Raw genomic sequence first — 20,880 nt, forward strand, 5'->3', positions numbered from 1 at the left:
TGGATAACTCAAGATCTATAAGGAACTAATCATGATTTTATCATATTTCAGATGACCATTTTAAACAATCAAATAGAACCAAATAGTTCTTACTTTCTGTCATAAGCATGTTGCATATTGAAATGAGTTGTGACGATCAATGTTTGTCAGTTTTAAAACAATGTATGGTTAATATTGGTAAACTTTAATCATACTTATAATATTGGTATACTTTACCCGTAATTTGTGGTTATCGTTAACCACAATTATTGGTTGAAACCAGCATATGTACTATTAATTATAAATTAAGTACAATTTATATGGCTGTCTTCATCAGGTGTTCGTTACTTTTTTGTTTCTTGTCAATATTGTGACAGACTGAACACCCAAGTGTGCTTGCAGACGCGTACGCCTTTTATGATAAAACTGACCAGCCAAGTGATATTTCAATACTCAGACAAATTAAATCAGGTACATATAAAATCAATCATACGTTACAAATATAAACCTGTGTACTGTAGTGTAGTGCAGGTAAACGATAATAATATTTTCATACTCAATAATAAAACAACATTTCACATATTATAAACGTGGTGAAATAGTACAAAATTATGATTAAATGAATAAGTTTATCATTAGGACGTAATTCTCTATCAAGAACTGCCTCTAGAGGCAACGTTTTTCATTCGATCGGAACGAAATGAATAACTTTCATAGACACCCCCAAACATTATTCCTTTAAAATTTAGTTCAATCTAGACGAGTAGTTCAGGGGGCAATGATGAATTGTTCAACATGGAAGCCGGGATATACAAAGCAAAATAAATAAATTGTCAGTGAGCTTTTAAATAATATAACAGTCGTAATTAAGCAGCTATAAGTATAAAAGAACATGATGAAAATAATGTGAACCAATACGAATACGACCGCACTGTTACTGTGGCCAAAACGTTTCAAAAGCGGTTGGTACCTTCCTGTAAAATTTTAAAACTCCCGCGAAAACTTTTTGGCGGGAAATATTACTCTTACCTTCCATTAATCCTCACTGATAATCCATCCATATCGCTCCCATTTTGTACAATTTCGTTCAGAAGATATGGTTCTCCATGTTTAATACCACTCAAACTCTGCATTTTGTATCATGCAAATATGTATTGCATGTAACAATTACGTTGATAAACAAAAGAACAAGGGCGAGAGGTTCGAATGGAAGGATGAACCGATTACAACAAAATTTGATTGGCCGAATACTATTTGACAAGTTACAATATTGCATTTAACTTATACTAGCAAACGAAGCCATTAATATTTTTATTATTTAAATTGATTCTGTCTTCTTTATTTGTTTCAGAATTTTTAATGTCAACAATCTAGTTGTTATGACAACGTCAGAATCACGTAATCAAAATGGCGACCATCGGCAAGAAAATTTGACAGCCGTAAACTTACAGAGGTTGTTTTAACATTTATGTTTTTACAGGGCTCTAAATTACTATGTTCGTCAGTTGAAAGTTAAAATTTTACACGTGTTGCCTAATTTATTCTTAAAAATAAAACAAAATTTGCTAATCTGTAGGTAAAATGATATTTACACTACGCCTCTGTTTGCTTTTGACTATATTTGGTAAATTTTGTAGAGAATAAAGCTGATTGCGTGCAGTATATTCATAGCTACAGAAAGATAAAGCAGTTTACTTTACCAATAGGAAGTTTTAAATGTTGATGATCCTAGTAAAAAAAAGCCAATATTTTTGCAGCATTTCAATTTTCATGCCATCATCTTGATTCATCAGATTTTCGTTCTTAATATTCATAGAACTTTTCTATGACTATTACACCAATTTATGCAAAATGTTTGTTTAGTTAAGAAAATGAAACCATTGATATGTGTTGATGGTAGTCACTGCATGTACATTTTTAAATACACATGTGACGATGATGTGTGGTCATCATCTTGTCTGTAGATTATGTATGTTGTCCTCCTGATATTTTTTCTTTCTTATTTTATTGTGTTCTGTCTTTTTATGTCCCCGTTGTAGTGGAGGGGGCATTAAGTGTTACCCTTGTCTGTGTAATGTTTATACATCCCAAAATTAGTTTCCGTTCTCTTACTTTAGTTTGCCTCAACCAAATGATATGAAACTAATACACAATGCTTATTACTACAAAACACAGATAAAGTTTGAATTTGGGTGGCGTCACTTTTACAATTCTAGAGTAATGCCCCTTTACAAATGGACAAATTTCTGAATTTGTTGTTTCCCTTCTCTTAAGTTTGTCTCAACCAAATGTTATGAAACATATACAAAATGCTTATTGTACCACAAAACTCAGGTCAAGTTCAAATTTTGGTGGCGTCACTTTACCATTCTTGAGTTGTGTCCCTTTATAACATTTTATGCAAGCGGGGGGCACTGTCTGTGTCCCATGGACTCATTCTCCATTTATTTATTTCTTATTTTATTGTGTTTTGTCTTTTTTCTTTCTTATTTTTATTGTGCTGTTGGAATACTATCACATTAGGCTAAAATAAAAAAAAATAGTTGTATTGAGGACTTCGACATTGACCCTATTTTATGCCTCAAAATGATACCTTAAAGCTTTTATTTGCACTTGGAAAGTAAAAGAAGTAACAGACTAGCATCCTTATTTTTTTCCATTTCAGATGTAGGAAGTAACTGAGGATTTCTGCACTGGTGATTTCTCCCACAGTTCAAAAGTACAGTATGGTGTAAAAGTTTCTACTGAATCATGATAAACACAGATTAATCTTATTGAATTCAATGTCTCTTACATCTCATTCACGAATACACAATACCTTATCAAGTTACGCTATGCCAGGTGAAACAAGGCCCTCTCGTGCTAGCAATTTGAATAGGACAGGAAGCTATGGTTTTTCTACCACAACTCGGGGTGCAAGTCTTGATAGAAGAAAAACCTCTCATGGTTTGTCAACAAGTATAACTAGTACTGGGTCAAGGCCTTCATACTCACGACCTCTACCCCCTGGACCTGGCCCACTAGATGCCAATGGGAGGAGATTGACAGATTTTAAAACTAAAACAAGAACAAGTCCAACAAGCAGCAGTATACGTAATGGACCTTTAAAAGCTGATTACAAAAGTTCCTATACAAGTTCTTACTCTGATGCATACCATGCAACATCTCTAAAAGCCAAATCTCCACAAAATGAACATTATGGAGTTGCAGCTACAACCAGTAATTCTTTAAGGAGAAGATCATCCAGTATTTCCAGTTTAAGTGATGCCACCAGAGACATGAAGTTGAATGGTGGTAGAGAGGATAATTATATAACACCACGGACAAGAGATATTGCAGACAGGACTATGTCTAGGGCTTCAAGGAAAGATTCTCATGACATTGAAAATCATACTTCTGACAGTTTATGGTCACCAGCCTCGCGTAAATCTTCTGTAATTGAAAATGGTATTTCATCAAAGTCAGATATTGGAAGACCTCCTTCTGGAAGGCGTCGGGATAGTAACCAAGATACATTACATGAATCAAGTTCCAGTAATAGTCTCTCGTCTTTAGTAAGTTTTCTTTTTGTGTACATTTCTTGTAGTTAATTATGTAGGGATATGAAAGCTGTATCATCCTACATGTATAGGGGAAGATGATGATTTCCAAATAGCTCATACAACAGTGATAAAACAGTTTTTGAATAAAATGATTATTATTTATTATGAGATAGTAATTTATCATTTCATATTTCTATTTAATATTTATATATATATTAACAATGTATTATGTCAACTACTTTTGCAAATTATCTTTATAAATATAGCTTGTACCAACCAAAATACAAATGATATTAAACATCTATACAACAAGTTTTACAACAATCAGATATAATTTGGTATTTATCATTATTCTAAACAATTACAAAAAACTTTTGTTGCATGTACATGAGCTATGTGTAAAATGCATTAATTGGAGGAAACACATGATATAGTCAAGTAATTCTTTGTGCAGCCAATACAGATCAGTATTTGTGTATGAATCAAACACCTACTGTAAATATATAATTGACAATGAAGCTAACAAAATTAAAAAAAAACAACATTTTTTTCTATTTTTAGAATACCAAATACTACAGTTCTGGTAAATGTGGTTTACGTAACCTTGGAAACACATGTTTTATGAATAGTGTTCTTCAGTGCCTTAGTAATACTAAACCTCTTTTGGAATATTGTCTGAAAGAAGATTATCTGCTTGATAAAAATACTTCAACCAGTTCTCTAAAGGGACAACTTATAACAGGTGAGTTATATATATACAAAAGTGTTTACAACATCCTCTCATCTTTATATTAACAATATAAGGAATCATTGCATTTTTAAGATGTATATGTCTTTTAGCATGATCAGAGTATATTTTTCATGCATATATATAGCCTGATACTGTCCTAATATTTAAGTGAAGCCAGAGACCATCCTAATATTTAAATGAAGACCATAAAAAAAAAAAGAATCAGACAACAAAACTGATGGAACCTAATTTGAGTAGACCAGATTTTAAATGGGCCAACAGTGTGGTTCTTGTTTAATTTTTTAAAGATGTACTATTTGCAACTGATCATTTCAAAGATTTTTTTAAATGGAAGGATAAAATTCCTCTGTGTATGTTTTATTTATCTGACAAACTTTTTTACAGCTTATGCCAAATTAATGGAGGGAATGTGGAAGGATAAAGATTCTTCTGTTTCGCCAAACTCTTTTAAAACACAGATACAAAGATTTGCTCCTAGATTCATGGGCTATGCGTAAGTTCAGTGAATTATTTTCAGTCTCCTATTCAATGTTACCAGTTTGTAAACACTTAAGAAAATATATGTAAGATCAGTGATTTATGAATTTGATTATAGGCAAGGACACTTTATTGCGAAATTTGTTGTGTAAACCACAATGGAAGCTTAGATAGTACAAATACAGAGTAAAAGTATTTGGGACATTTATGCTATGTTCCTTGAGTGGACAGCATGCCATGGTATAAATACCATTAAATACAGAAAGAATGTTATAACCTTATAATTCCAACTACCCAGTACATGTATATATAGATTTTGTTGATAATAGGTCTTAGGTTCTTCAGTGATGTATAATGCATTGTACAGGAAAGATATAAACATAGAACTTGTTACACATGCACTTTAAAGATACTAGTATTCAAATGGTTTCACACAACTACTTTTGAAATTGATCATAGAATACCTGCCATACCTTTCAACATTAGACATTGAGCTCTCATTACCATGTCATCAGTTATCACTCTTCAAATGGAATAACAGAAATAACTAACGGTTGATAATATTTGGATAATAAAAAAAGAATTTATTTGGTTAAGAGTATATCTCTGAAAAAAAGGTCATATATTTTAGTCTTAAGCATAGATGCATGACTTTATTTTATTAGTTGTTATTGGCTTTGAACTAGCTGTCAGTAATTGTACTCTCAGATCTGTAATTCGTGTCTTTTTGTTGTGGGGATGTATAAGTACCCTGCCACATTCACTCTGTATTTTTGTTAAATGTTTTTCTATTTGTATCCATCTGATGAGTTAAGCCTTTAAAATTTTTTGCAGTCGTATATTGGTATGACGTCGTCGTCGTCGTCCGAAGACACATTGGTTTTCGCACAGTAACTTTAGTTTAAGTGAATGGATATCTATGAAATTTTACCATAAGGTTCAATATCACAAAAGGAAGGTTGGGATTGATTTTGGGGGTTATGGTACCAACAGTTAAGGAATAAGAGGCCAAAAAGGGGCTAAAAATAAGCATTTTTGTAACTTCCAGACTATAACTTGTGTTTAAGTGTATGGATCTCTCTGAAATTATACCACAAGTTTCCATACCACTAAGGGATGGTTAGGATTAGCTTTGGGGGGTTATGGCTCAAACTGTTTAGGAATTAGGGGCAAAAAAGGGAAAAGGGTTTCCTTGTTAATGGACAATTTAAAAGCAGTGTAAGGGAGGTAATCCAAAAACAAAATTGTACAATGTTGGATTACCTCCCTTACACTGCTTTTAAATTATCTATTTAAGAATTTTATGATATATTTAAATTGGTAATTATGGTTGCAAACTCCATTGGAAATTTGAATTGAGATTATGACCAAAACTTGAGGGAAAGAATTTTTTTTTTGGAAAAGGGGGGGGGGGGGAGGAGGGAGGTAAAAAATAAATTGGGGGGAATTTTGTTTTCATTGCAGATTTCAGAAATTTAAAAGAAAATTTCTTCTAATTTTTTTTTTTTAGGGGGGGTCAATACGCAACAACATAGTGTATTTCACAAAAGCAAAAAAAAGGGGGGGGGTCAATTTTTATTTCTTTGTTGAGGGTGGGGGGGGGGGGGGGTCAATTTGCAACAGCATAGTGTATTAATGCACAAAAGCAAAAAAAATTAATATAAATTCAAATCTTATAACCAATTCTAAGTTCTTTGACTACAGTTATTCGGTGTCAGATACCTATTATGTGTCAAATATTTAATTACAATCCAAATTCAGAACGGTATCAAGCACGAATATTGTGTCCATTTTCGCCCCAACTGTTCAGGGTTGGACCTCTGCGGTCGTATCCAGCTTCACTCAGCGAAGCATTTTATTATAGTTTTTTCTTATGTTGTACTTTTACACCACTGTTCCAGGTAAGGGAGAGGGTTGGCACCTGCAAACTAGTTTAACCCCGCCACATTCTGTATGTGCCTGTCCCAAGTCAGGAGCCTGTAATTCTGTGGTTGTAGTTTCTTGCTGTGTACACTAACATATTTTTTTTTCTTTCAGTTTCATTATTTTGTACATAAATTAGGCAGTTAGTTTTCTCGTTTGAATTGTTTTACATTTGTCATTTCGGGGCCTTTTATAGCTGACTATGCGGTAATGGCTTTGCTCATTGTTAAAGGCCGTACAGTGACCTATAGTTGTTAATATCTGTGTCATTTGGTCTCTTAAGGCGAGTTGTCTCATTGGCAATCTACCACATCTGCTTTTTTTTATATTATAAAGTAACATTAACAGCTAGAAAAAAAAATACTTTTACTGAACAATTTTTATGCTCTTAAGATACCTGCCATTTATTTGATAAATATATTTCCACATCAACAACAATTATCAATGCGTCATAAAATAAAGACACTTTCATTATATTTTATTAATTTGGTCTGTAAAGATTACAATTTATTCTTTTAGCCAACAAGATGCTCAAGAATTCCTACGATACCTGTTAGAAGGACTTCATGAAGATGTAAATCGTGTCACAAAGAAACCAAAACCTGTCACAATTAAAGATGAAGATTTTCCACAGTAAATTTCTTAAAATGCCCATCTGCATTGATTTATTATTTATTTGTAAACAAATTTTATCTTACTGCAATGACATAGTGATGTTGATTAGAAATGGTTATAAGTGGAAAAGTAATCTAGGGTAACATCCCTATATGTATAACTGTAGTTTATACCTTCTGTATAAACATGAAGAAGGACTGAACCTACATAAGATTTATAAATTGCACAATAACATCAGTAAAAATTTTGATATGAGAGACAGCATTAGAGAAAAAATCAAGCTGTCACAATATTTCTTACTTTGTTTTTCTTATTAAATGCCTTTATCCTGAATATGAATAATGAAGATATTTGCCACTGGATATAAGGCAACTAACAATCAATTATTTCCATATTACAGCCAATTGAATAAAGTTTTATATTAAGGTAGGAACTGATTTTGGCATGACTGTTATTGTATATATGATTTTACTATTATATAAAATCATCTGCTAACCTTTTAACATTTTATTTATATTTTAATTTACAGGGACAAAGATAAAGGTCAAGAATACTGGAGAGTTTACTTAACTTATGACAATAGTCATATTGTTGGTTAGTATCATTTTATATATACATAATTTGATAGCACGTATACTTTATTTTGATTGGGAGATTAAGAGCATTTTCTAGTATCATGTGACTGATATAGGTATGTTCCAATAGTTAAAAAATTATAAGTTTTGTAATACATATTTGACATGTTAAAAGCAAAATTTGTTTACTGATGTCTAATTTAAGTCCTGAATTTATGATCATGTTGAGGCATCATTCTGATTTAAATGGTAGGTACAGTATTTGGTGTCAATTATCTGCCTTATATTGCAGGCTGTTTGTCTGGAATTGTACTCATTGTCCACATATTTACTTGTATTATCTATTATATTCTCGAGTGAAAGCAGTAAAAGTATTATATTTCTTTATTTGAGGATGGTTATTTCCTGAATTGTCCAGCATCCTATTTTTATCTGTTTGCATCATCTGCACTAGAATTTCCTTTTTTTTATCCACTGAGTCAGGTTATAAGCTATCATTTGTCTTAAAATGAAAGTTGAAATCGATCATTTCTTTGAATTAAAGCATAAATTTACTATGAAGTATTATACAAGCTGTTTCCTTTGCAGTCCATTATATGTGCATTTTTTATTTAACAGATATTTTTGTTGGTCAGTTGAGAAGTACTCTGAACTACCATGATTGTGGTCACAAGTCAACAACTTTTGATCCTTTTTGGGATCTTTCTGTGCCCATACCAAAGGTGAGTCATTAGTCCACATTTCACTCTCCTTTTTATACGACCGCAAAAAAAATTTTGTGGTCGTATATTGGTATGACGTTGGCGTCGTCGTCCGAAGACACATTAGTTTTCGCACTCTAACTTTAGTTTAAGTGAATGGATCTCAATGAAATTTTACCATAAGGTTCAATACCACTAAAGGAAGGTGGGGATTGATTTTGGGGGTTATGGTACCAACAGTTAAGGAATTAGGGGCCAAAAATAAGCATTTTTGTAACTTCCAGACATAACTTGTGTGTAAGTGTATGGATCTCTCTGACATTGTACCACAAGGTTCCATATCACAAAGGGAATGCTGGGATTGATTTTGGGGTAATTGCCTCCAAATTTTAGGAATTAGGGGGCAAAAAGGGGCAAAAAACAAGCATTTTTATAGTTTCATGACAATAACTTGTGTGTTAGTCTAGGGATCTCTCTGACATTGTATTACAAGGTTCCATATTACAAAGGGAATGCTGGGATTGATTTTGGAGGTAATTGCCTCTAAATTTTAGGAATTAGTGGCCGAAAAGGGGAAAAAAACAAACATTTTTCTAGTTTCCAGACAATAACTTGTGTTCAAGTGTATGGATCTCTCTGAAATTGTACTGCAAGGTACCATACCACAAAGGGAATGCTGGGATTGATTTTGGGGGTAATTCCCTCAAAATATTAGTAATGAGGGGCCATAAAAGGGCAAAAAAACAAGTTTATCTAGTTTCAGGACAATAACTTGTGTGTAAGTGTATGGATCTTTATGAAATTGTACTGCAAGGTTCCATATCACAAAGGGAAAGCTGGGTTTGAGTTTGGGGGTAATTGCCCTAAATGTTTAGGAATTTGGGGCCAAAAAGGGGCCAAAAAACAAGCATTTTTCTAGTTTCCAGACAATAACTTGTGTTCAAGTGTATGGATCTCTCTGAAATTGTACTGCAAGGTACCATACCACAAAGGGAAGGCTGGGATTGAGTTTGGGGTGATGAATCATAAGGGGGTTCAAAAAATTTGGGGGGGGAGTTTTTTTTCCTTTTTTTTTCCTTTTTTTTTCTTTAAAATTTTCCATTTTAAATTGGTTATTTCTGATTTATATATAAAAGCAAATAATAATGATATGGTTTGAAAAGGTAAATTAAAAAATTTTAAGTTCTTAGACCACTTTCATTTTGTGTCAGAATCCTATGCTGTGTCAAGCTTGAATGTTGTGTCTATACTTGCCCCAACTGTTCAGGGTTCGACCTCTGCGGTCATATCAAGCTGTGCCCCAGCGGAGCATTTTATTGGAAGCTGTCTGTATCCATACCAAAGGTAGCTTACAGCATTATCTATCAGAATGTCTAAAGCTTCATAATCTGTATCTTGGTTCGTTTTAGAGCTAATGTATAACCCATTTTAGCGAAAAGTGAAATTAGCTATGCCTATTTTAGCGACTAATTCATAGTTGAATAATAAATTAATATATCAAGACAGCACAACATAAAAAATATAATGCCTATTAAAATACAGTGCTAAATGTCTTAAAAGGTAGCTCAAAGGAACAAGTCCATTCTAGCTAGGAATTTATATCCCAGTGAACGTACATATACCCCCTTATACAGTACTGATAGAACTTGTTTTCTTTATCTTCTTTAGATTGAGATGCAGATTCATCGATACTATTTATATTAATATATGTTTTTGTTTGTAATTTGAAGATATTATCCAGAAAAACAATCACACATTGCACCTTTATTTCCTGTTTGTTTCAACATTTATTTCCATGTTTAACAAAATTTTAAATGCAAACAATTAACATTTTGCCAGAATATTTTATTGTTCATGGGTTTAGTATGGTGAATATTTTTCAACCATGTATGTGTTCGCTAAAATGGGCTATCAAAAATACAGGTGAACGGAATAATTCGGTGCTAAAATAGGCTATAATGTCTATGCTCAAATATCCCCAAATAGTTTTAAATTTTTGGCTAAAATGTCCTGTGCCCAAAATAAGATGTTACCTGTATTTCATCAGAGCTATTCCTGAAAAATTATGTAAGGTGATGGTGGGGGGAGGGGGCACATTTTATGATTATACACTGATGGTGGGGGTTCAGAACTGTTTTCACAATATGCATTTACTAGATTTTTGTATAAAATGGAAAGGCTGGTAGATCTTGATAAAGTACCAACACTCATCCCTCCTCCTACATTTCCCCCTGGGAAAAGCCCTTTTAATATAAATAGATTAAAATCTCTTCCATGCAGTTTATGTGTACAGTATGAAAATGCATGGTATTCTTCTTTTAGCTTCTCATTTACCCTATAATAACGATAGTCATTGATATCATTTGTTGCTTAAGTAATTCCTTATGTACATGTGTCAACGATAAATATTATTCAGGGTAGATCAGACGTGACATTACAGAGTTGTATCAATTTATTTATGAAGGAAGAGGAACTAGATCATGATGAGAGACCAGTATGTATTCATTTATTTTACCATATATTTATTTAGATATTTATATATTTGAAAAATAATGTTTATTTCAAACCAAAAAATTGAAGAAAAAAATTATGAAAATAGGTTATTCTTGTATTTAGATTTTATGGAAATATTCCATCTATAAAGAAAAGAATAACTTTAATATGGTCATACATTTGTTATCAAGCTATATATTGATCTTTACAGTGAAAAATGAAATTCAACCAGAAACCTGTCTAAAATAAACTGTTATGTTAAGACTTTTCTTCTTAATTTTTATACAGCATATAACTCAGTGTGCTGTTTTACTCATCTTTTTTTATTGACTAAGAATACCTTTTCTCTTTTTAGACATGCTCAAAATGTAAAAGAAAAAGTGCTTGTTCGAAGAGTTTTGCAGTGCAAAAGTTTCCCCAGATCTTGGTGATTCATTTCAAACGGTTCAGTCAGGGCCGATACAGTCAGAAAGTGTCTACACGAGTCGAGTTCCCAGACAGTTTGGATGTCACAGAATACTCATCAGAAAAAGGTAAACTTAAACTTTAGTCATGCAAAATAACCTGCCATGCAAAATATTTTGATTAGGATCATCCCAACAAAACAAGAAGTACATTTTTCCTTTCTTTATTCATATGTCTACACCTCTTATCAAAAGCCACAATACTAATGAAAAACAGAAATTCAAATTAAAAGTAAAATTAATCTTTTTTATTCCATCATCCAAACACTGAACATTAAATCAATTTATAAATTAATAATTAAACAATAAATTTTTTAAATCTGAATTTGCATAGATTTTTGCAATACCCTATGAAGTCTATAGATTTTTATCAGACTGTTTATCATGGTAAATAGATAATGATAAGAAATGTGTTTTATTTTGAAGGAAATAGCAAAATTATATACAACTTATATGCAGTCAGTAACCATTCAGGCAGTGTACATTCTGGTCATTATACGGCTTCCTGTAAACATCCTTATAGTGGAGACTGGTTCCTATTTAATGATAACAGGTAGGTAACAGTAGGCCAGGTAGTTTCCTGTAAACATGCTTAAAATGGCGGCTGGTTCCTCTTTAAGGATAACCAGTAGACAAGATGCAAAAAAAATGTATGATAGAAGTCATTTTGAAGCCATGAAATTTTCGATAATTGAAAAATGGTTTCAGTTTTGTTTATTGGTACCCATGTATTATTGATAAGTGATTTCACATTAAGAAAGTGATGTACCCTAAAGATGGTATACAAAGAATTAAATATAATGGATTTATTCTTGAAAAAAGTAAATGTATGTATAAGGATTGTTTAAGTTTCATTATTTGAAATTTAGGAAGACAACAGTTATCATTCTTATCAAATAAAAAGTAGATAAGGCCAAACCACATAATTAACAGTGTCTGGTGACGATTTATAGCCTGACCAGATTCTGAATGATCTATTGATAGTGGCATGTTGTGTCTGAAAGTTGTCCATTACCAGATAATAATCAGTATTCTCTCTATTATTCAGTTATCATTCTTGTCATCCATAGTTTCATTTGTTATTTAAATATAACTTATATTTGTAATATATTTACTATAAATTGATGAATTTCAGGGTATCATCAACTTCAATGCATAGTACAGTATCGTCAGAAGCATATTTAGTATTCTATGAACTTTCAAGTAGGTCGTCTAGATTATAGCATAGAGTGAAATGATGGGTTAACAGAGGAAAACAAAGAAAAATTAGTAAAGACACTAGAAGAATTATGTATTGTTTCGAAAACAGAATCAGGTTTTTTTTTTCTCTGAGTATGACCTCTTTAAAAGAGAATCATAAAAATCTAAATCCAGAAATGTAAAATCATCTGGTGAGTTCACCTTATTACAGTTTACATAAATATAAACCATAAATAATTGTTATGACATTGAGAATGTTGGTATTAAACATTTTTTTAAATCAGAATATATAAAACTCAGACTCTATTGGTTTATATTCATTTTATAATGTTACACGATCTTTCAGTACTAATGTTATGTTGCAATTTTCTGAAGCCTTTTCCATGTAAACACAGGAATCAAACTTTGATATTGCATTTATTGGTAGGCTCCTGTAACTCAATCAGACTAAAATGTATGAGAAACGTTGAAATTGCCTCATAGATGCGTTTCTAATTTTCAGAGGATTCAATGAATCAAAATAGATGTTTCAGTTTTCAGGTCTTAGAATTTATGAAAATTTTTGTCACAAACTATATATTTAGCTAGTGGTTTAAGTACAAGATATGTTTAAGTTGTGGTTTGGTGTAGGAGACCCAGACTTTGGATAACAGTAAGACAAAAAGCTGGGAATAATTGTCAAATAGGAATGTAAAAAGAGACCATGGTTGGTTTGAAACCACATACGCTAGAAAGCTTAACTCAAAAAGTATTAACAAATGAAATGAATGTGAATGTTAATATTTAGTAGTACACTATAAAACTTTGTTTATCATTTATGCATGTTATTGTTTTATGTTTATTGCTTGAATTATTAATATACCTCTTACATGTAAATAACGAAATGGGTAAGAATGATATATCAATATATACCTGTTAAGAAGTGAATGGTTATATAGAGTTGTGATTTGTAATCAGGTTGTACATGGTTGTTAACTTACAGTGAAGGAGTAAATGTGTAAATTTGCAGTGAAGGAATAAATGTGTTCATTTTATACATACAAATAAAGTCTCAATTTCTAAAGCAGTCTCAGATATTTTACATGAAATCCGAGCCACATGTGAACAATACTCTAATATTTTTGGTAAATTTGTGAGCTTTTAAATGATTATTTGAATGTTTTGTTTTGACAACAGAATATTACTTACTGGGATCAAATATACTTAACATGGCATCTTTACTTTTAATTGCTTTGTGTTTGTAAACAAATTATTGTAAAGTGCAGTGACTGAATTATTGTATTTAAACTTTAATCTGAAAAAAGTAGCTGTATGATTGTAGAATAAAACTCAGATAATGGCCAAACATTGACTACAACGAACTTTCAGTGTTGTCAAAGAAAGCAATTAATGTAGTCAAAGATTATTTAGAAGTTTGAATGTTGATAACTGAGTTTGACTGTCCTGGCTGTGTAAAATCTTGTGTGAAGTGTTTGGGCAGCTTTGATATTGTGAAAGGTCTTGACTGTTATATTATCTTTCTACATATTTGTTTTTTATCATTTAATAATTTTATATGTTATGAGGTATACATGAGATCAATATCTATTTAATGTTGTTCATGAACAAATAGTAATTGTCTTTATTAATGAGCCGAGAGTCACTTACCAATGAGCTAATTGTTACTCAGTGACCTCTTTAAATGTCATCATATTCGTACCATTCATTTATCCTGTCCAACAGATTAGGTGTCTGTACAATTTTAAGTGTCGAAATTACTATTGCTCAGTGGAAACAGCTTGATTCAGGAAACTTTATCCAATATTTATTTTGCAAGAGTTATGACTGAGCAAGTTTTGTTTAAACAGTAACACCTAAAATAAACTGAATTTCTCTTGATTAAAACAAAATTACCCATTTGAAAAAAACAGTGTTACTGAATGGTTTTTGGTTTAAAAGAAAATTTTCAATTTCAAGATTCAACAAACAAAAAATTATATACTAAATAATCAACTTGGAAAAGTCCTAAACATCTTGCAGACAATATATATCTGATGTAAGGATTAAACCTAACATTGATGAACACCAAATAAGAAGAAATGATGATATTTTGAGATGTCCCTTTAATTACAGCATTTTACCATTGTTATCAGGAGATATTATACTATGCATTCTAATCATGTTACATTGTATATATTTAAACAATTATTATATTTACCATGGAAAGTTTTATGTAGTGAACTTTTTACATTTTTGTTGTTGCCCCAACAAGTGTTTTTTTTTTACATTACATTTATCAGTTATATTTCCAAAACTGTTTTATATTTTATTCATCAATAAATACATATTTTCTTAGAATTAATAAAAAAATAACATCTTTTGATGTAAGTCATACATTTATAATAAAAATATCTACAATGGAAGAGAGATATAATCCTTCCTACAAATATGGCAAAAGTTAACCAAGACTTCACAAAGTATAAACAAGGGTGAATATAAGTCCATAAAATGTTTTGTAAAGAAAAGTTTGCTTTCTGGGTCCAAAATCCAAGTTGACAATAGAAGTATTCCCAGTTTTAAATGAAAATTTATTGAAAAAAGAGAAAAGATCTGTATAGAATTTCTGATTTAGCCATTTCCAGATGATAGTGCTCTTCTATATGAAGTTAATTTTGTTGTCATAAGGCCATTCAAAAATAATGTTTTGTTTCTCAATATTTTTTTCATGTACAAATTATGCAATTAGATAAGTGATCATAAGTTATAACTATTACAATAGAAAAATCAATACAAACAGTAAAAGTGTAAAACCCTGGTGAATGTTTTTCAAAAATCAGAAATTGCAATTCAATCCAACAGGACGAAAATCTTATTAAACAATACCAAAGTTTTAAAAAAAATGTTGCTAAATAAAAAGGGTGAGTGTTAAGTATACGAAAAACATTTTAACCCCATTTCATGTTGGTGCGTTTGTCCTTTTGAAGTTAGGATTCTTGTTAGTGATAATATTGCAATTTATTTGGTTCTTAAGGGAATTTGGTTTTGGCAAACCTTGATAGGCTTTTGAATTTACTCCACATTTCTGGATACCAGTTTTAACAGTTTGATATGTAGATAATTGCCTTTGGTTGACTTCTAGAGGTTTTTATTGTATTTTTGGGTTGCTGTCACATTGATATAAACCTCACATTAAACGAGAAACCAACGTTATTTTGAATGGACATTTTTATCATTTGAATTTGATTGTGACACCAAGCCTGTGATATGTACAGTTAGTATTGTAGAAAATGTAAATACCATATATTTATTATACCCAACCCAGGAGAGGGTGTGTAATTATTATTCCCTGCGGTGAAGATATTATAATGCCCATCCTAGTAGAAGGTGCGATTTGTTAACAATTTATACACTGTTGTTGCTTGTTAGGGATGTTTTTATTTCTTGCCCTTTATTGATATTGATTATATCAAGCATGTTATACTAAATTTTATCAAGCCATTTCTCTAAGTTAGATATGTTTTAACAAACATTTAATGTAGGCATATTAACAAATAATTCAAGGCTAAAAATTTCATATGGATAGTTTCCAAAATTTGATAAAAAAATATTGGAAAGCAACATTTCTTGCTATGAACTTGCTCAGATCTTCTATTGTAGACAATCACTAAATTACACATCTTTATAGAAATCTTGTACTTAATTAAATGATTCTTTGAATTTTATGTATTTGAGCAATGTTCATAAGAAAGGCTAGATAAGATAATCTTTTTAGATTCTCAATCCTTTCCTATTCCACTATTTTCCTTCGATTTCATGTTTGATTTATTAAATTTTAGTGAAAATCAACATAGACATTTCTCTTTCTCCCTCTGATTTTGTGGAAGGATAGCAAGATTCTATGTGGCTCTAATCAGACCTAACATGAATACTAGTAATAGTAACAAGCTTAAGTTTCTTCTCTAGATCCAATGACATTTGATATAAAATTCAGTACTTCTGTCTAAAGACACAGAGATGAAAAACACTAATTATATTTTTTAACAACAGATCAGGTGTATTTTGGTTGAAAACAGTTAAATTTAAAATGAAATAAATATGGCTGAAATAGAAAAAAGTTTTAAGTGAAACTCAGATAATTTGAAAATTTTAAGATGGAGGAAAAAATTGACAAACTTAAAATACATCATACTGATGTTGACTAGGAATTGAGTGTCACCCATAGCAGAAAATGTCAGTTAACTTGTGTATTCATATTGTTATATAATTCATGTACTATGTTACATTGAGAGTTGATGTTTTATATGTGTGTATTATCTACATTACAGTTTAGACATATTGTCATGTTTAATACATAGGTTGTTTGTAATGATACTGTTAAATTATTGATCAAAGTAAAGAAAAAGAATTGTATTCAAGCTTAATTTATTTGCTCAACCTTTTATTATTTAATTATTAGGTTGTTTTAATATTGGTTCATAAGAATGTTTATGACACCCAAATTTCTGTCTGTTAATGTTTTACAAATGTGCAGTTTTTTTAATAGATTCACTGTAACAACAAAGTTGATATCACATATCAAAGTAAAATTCAATAGTAGATTAATTAAAAACACTGTAAAGACTGAGTTTAATCCTTTGTAAACTTGAATCAATATTGGACAGACCAGGTTGTAGCTCAGTTATAATAAACCTTTTGTTTATCACTCAGGCTTCATATGATTTATTGATAAGTCCCTATTTGTTTTGATTAATTTATTTGTTATTGCTTACATGTATTTCCTATGAAAAATAAACAAGCTGCATTTATAGGGCAGTTATAAATAAAATAGTCTTTCATAATGAATGAGTTTGTCTGTTACCTCATATCCACATTGACTATTGTCTATATGTTTCTGGTTATTATAATCAGCGGAAGCTCTGTAGTAAGTAGATTGTCTGTTACCTCATATCCACATGGACTGTTGTCTATATGTTTCTGGTTATTATAATCAGTGGAAGCCCTGTAGTAAGTAGATTGTCTGTTACCTCATATCCACATGGACTGTTGTCTATATGTTTCTGGTTATTATAATCAGTGGAAGCCCTGTAGTAAGTAGATTGTCTGTTACCTCATATCCACATGGACTGTTGTCTATATGTTTCTGGTTATTATAATCAGTGGAAGCCCTGTAGTAAGTAGATTGTCTGTTACCTCATGTCCACATGGACTGCTGTCTATATGTTTCTGGTTATTATAATCAGTGGAAGCTCTGTAGTAAGTAGATTGTCTGCTACCTCATGTCCACATGGACTGTTGTCTATATGTTTCTGGTTATTATAATCAGTGGAAGCTCTGTAGTAAGTAGGTTGTCTGTTACCTCATGTCCACATGGACTATTGTCTATATGTTTCTGGTTATTATAATCAGTGAAAGCCCTGTAGTAAGTAGATTGTCTGTTACCTCATATCCACATGGACTGTTGTCTATATGTTTCTGGTTATTATAATCAGTGGAAGCTCTGTAGTAAGTAGATTGTCTGTTACCTCATATCCACATGGACTGTTGTCTATATGTTTCTGGTTATTATAATCAGTGGAAGCCCTGTAGTAAGTAGATTGTTACCTCATATCCACATGGACTGTTGTCTATATGTTTCTGGTTATTATAATCAGTGGAAGCCCTGTAGTAAGTAGATTGTTACCTCATATCCACATGGACTATTGTCTATATGTTTCTGGTTATTATAATCAGTGGAAGCTCTGTAGTAAGTAGATTGTCTGTTACCTCATATCCACATGGACTGTTGTCAATATATTTCTGGTTATTATAATCAATGGAAGCCCTGTAGTAAGTAGATTGTCTGTTACCTCATATCCACATAGACTATTGTCTATATGTTTCTGGTTATCATAATCAGTGGACGCTCTAGTAAGTAGATTGTCTGTCCATGTCTTAGCCATCTTATATTTGAAATTGTACAACTCAAAGGCACAAGTCAAATTTAGAAACATGCAATTAGTATTGAATTTGGAACTCCTAATAAACAAGAGATTATTGTTCAAGGCCAGAATGAATTCAATGGCCCTGATGTGAATTAGATGCAATATATCAATAAATGAAGTATTCATTAAAAAAACACTCACAGAAGAAAGATATCAAGTGTTCACAGCCTCATTGGTCTCATGGTAGCGTGTTTGCCTTGAGTGTGGGAGGTCGTGGGTTCAAACCCCGGCCGGGTCTAACCAAACATTTTTAAATTGGTATTTGCTGCTTCTCCACTAAGCACGCGGCATTAAGGAGTAAGAGCAAAGACAAGTCGGCTCAGAGTCCGAATAATGTGTCCTTATAAGGTGACATGTCTTCTTGCGGACTGTTACCTTGTGAGCTAGCACGTTAAAAAATCCTGCTCAGCGTGTCGGTCTAGTACAAAGCAGGGTAAATATTCATATTACATTAACATGTACTTTTCCTGAAGATACATATTAATTTGCCACAGGACGTTAAGCAGACATCCATCATCATCATCAAGTGTTCAGGTCATGCTTCAGATGTCATGTATAGGTCAGGGTTGTAGATTGACCCTTTGAATTTGTTGTCTAAGTAGAACAGGAGTATGAACAAATTGAGGATTCAATATTTTTTTAATTTGTTGTCTAAGTAAAACAGTAGTATGAAAAAATTGAGGATCCAATATTTTTGTCTCTCTTTGACTGATGTCAACAATGTGAGACGTGGGGACGCTAATCTAGCAGCAGTAATGTCATAAACTATTTGTAAAAAGTTATATATTTCAGAATGTATGCAGATACCTTATGTTCTGAAGTTACTATCTGGCATATGTCCATTGTCCTTGACCTCATTTTTGGTTTGGTTAGATGAAGTTCATGTATGGACAATGTATTTGATTTTAACAAACAAAATCTACCTGTATGTATTACTGAAAAAAATTGAACCAGGGTTCTCGTTATCACAAACTTGTCAAAACTTTACTAAATTTTATAATCACTACAATTAAGGACATCATTTGTAAATATGAATCAATGTTGAGACATCTTATAGTATTTCATGGTAATATTCTATACAAAGCACAAAAATCGTTGCCTCATTTGAATAGTCAGCGGCTGAGTAATCTATTTGTATAAAGCTTTATATTTCAAAAGTAGAAGACCTGGATGCTTCACACCTTGTATGCAGATACCTTATGTTATGAAGTTTCCATTACCCTTAACCTCATTTTCATGGTTCAGCAACTGCTTGAAATTTTTGTTAGTTTTTTGGTCTGGTGAAATTCTCACTTATTATGAGTAATAGGATAACTATATTTGGTATATGGATTCTTTGCCATGTCTACATGTCTGTCAGACAGGGTTCACCTGACCTCGTCCTCATTTCATTGATCAGTGAGCAAGATTAAAGTTACAAGGTTAGGTCAGTTTCTCAGATATCAGCTATATGTGGTATATGGAATGATTGTAAGGGGTACATGTCAGGCTTACAGGTTTCATCTGACCATGTCCTCATTTCCATGGTTCATTGGTCAATGTAAAGTTTTTTTTGTGTTTTGGTCTGTTTTTCAATTACTATAAGCAATAGGTCAACTATATTTTATTTGGTATACAGAATGATTGTAAGGTGTACATGTCACTCTGGCAGGTATCATTTGTCCTTGACCTCATTTTCACGGTTCATTGGTTAAAGTTAAGTTTCTATAATTTGGTTCTCTTCTCAAATGCTCTAAGTAATAGGTCAACTGTACTTGGTGTATGGAATGATAGGAAGATGCACATGTCTGTCTGTCATGTATCATCTGACCTTGACATCATGTTCATGGTTCATTGGTCAATGTTAAGTTGAATGGTTTGTATGGTGTACATGTCTGTCTGGATTATCAGAACTTGACCTTATTGTCATGGATCATTGATAATGTTAAGGTTATGTGATACTTGTAGGAAAACATTTATTTTAAAACTTTCAAAATCAAATCAATCATGGTCAGTAAAGCAGGTGAGACATTTCAGCGTGTGCACTTTTGTCTTTATAATGTCCTTTTTTGGATACTACAAGCAATAGGTAACTATGTTTGGTGTATGGAATGATTGCAAGGTGTAAATGTCTGTCAATGTCAGGGTTCATCTGACCTTGACCTTATTTTCATGGATCATTTAAGTTTATAAACCCCCCCATCATAAATTCTTCCAATAT

The 20,880-nt window shown here is 31.8% G+C and overlaps 1 protein-coding gene across 1 annotated transcript; it reads left to right on the top strand.

Annotated features, from left to right (window-relative positions):
- The first annotated feature begins 1,376 nt into the window (after positions 1-1,376).
- On the top strand, positions 1,377-17,541 carry LOC127701561 (ubiquitin carboxyl-terminal hydrolase 2-like). The gene is made up of 11 exons (XM_052205503.1): positions 1,377-1,432; positions 2,645-3,533; positions 4,083-4,263; positions 4,657-4,765; positions 7,192-7,305; positions 7,817-7,881; positions 8,481-8,584; positions 10,980-11,057; positions 11,412-11,589; positions 11,947-12,073; positions 12,656-17,541. The coding sequence occupies exons 2-11, from the start codon at positions 2,763-2,765 to the stop codon at positions 12,741-12,743; spliced, it is 1,815 nt and encodes a 604-aa protein (XP_052061463.1). The 5' UTR covers positions 1,377-1,432; positions 2,645-2,762; the 3' UTR covers positions 12,744-17,541.
- Positions 17,542-20,880: the final 3,339 nt, after the last annotated feature.

Source organism: Mytilus californianus, unplaced genomic scaffold (genome assembly GCF_021869535.1).
Source record: "Mytilus californianus isolate M0D057914Y unplaced genomic scaffold, xbMytCali1.0.p SCAF_5, whole genome shotgun sequence".
In the NCBI taxonomy this organism is placed as follows: Eukaryota; Metazoa; Mollusca; class Bivalvia; order Mytilida; family Mytilidae; genus Mytilus; species Mytilus californianus.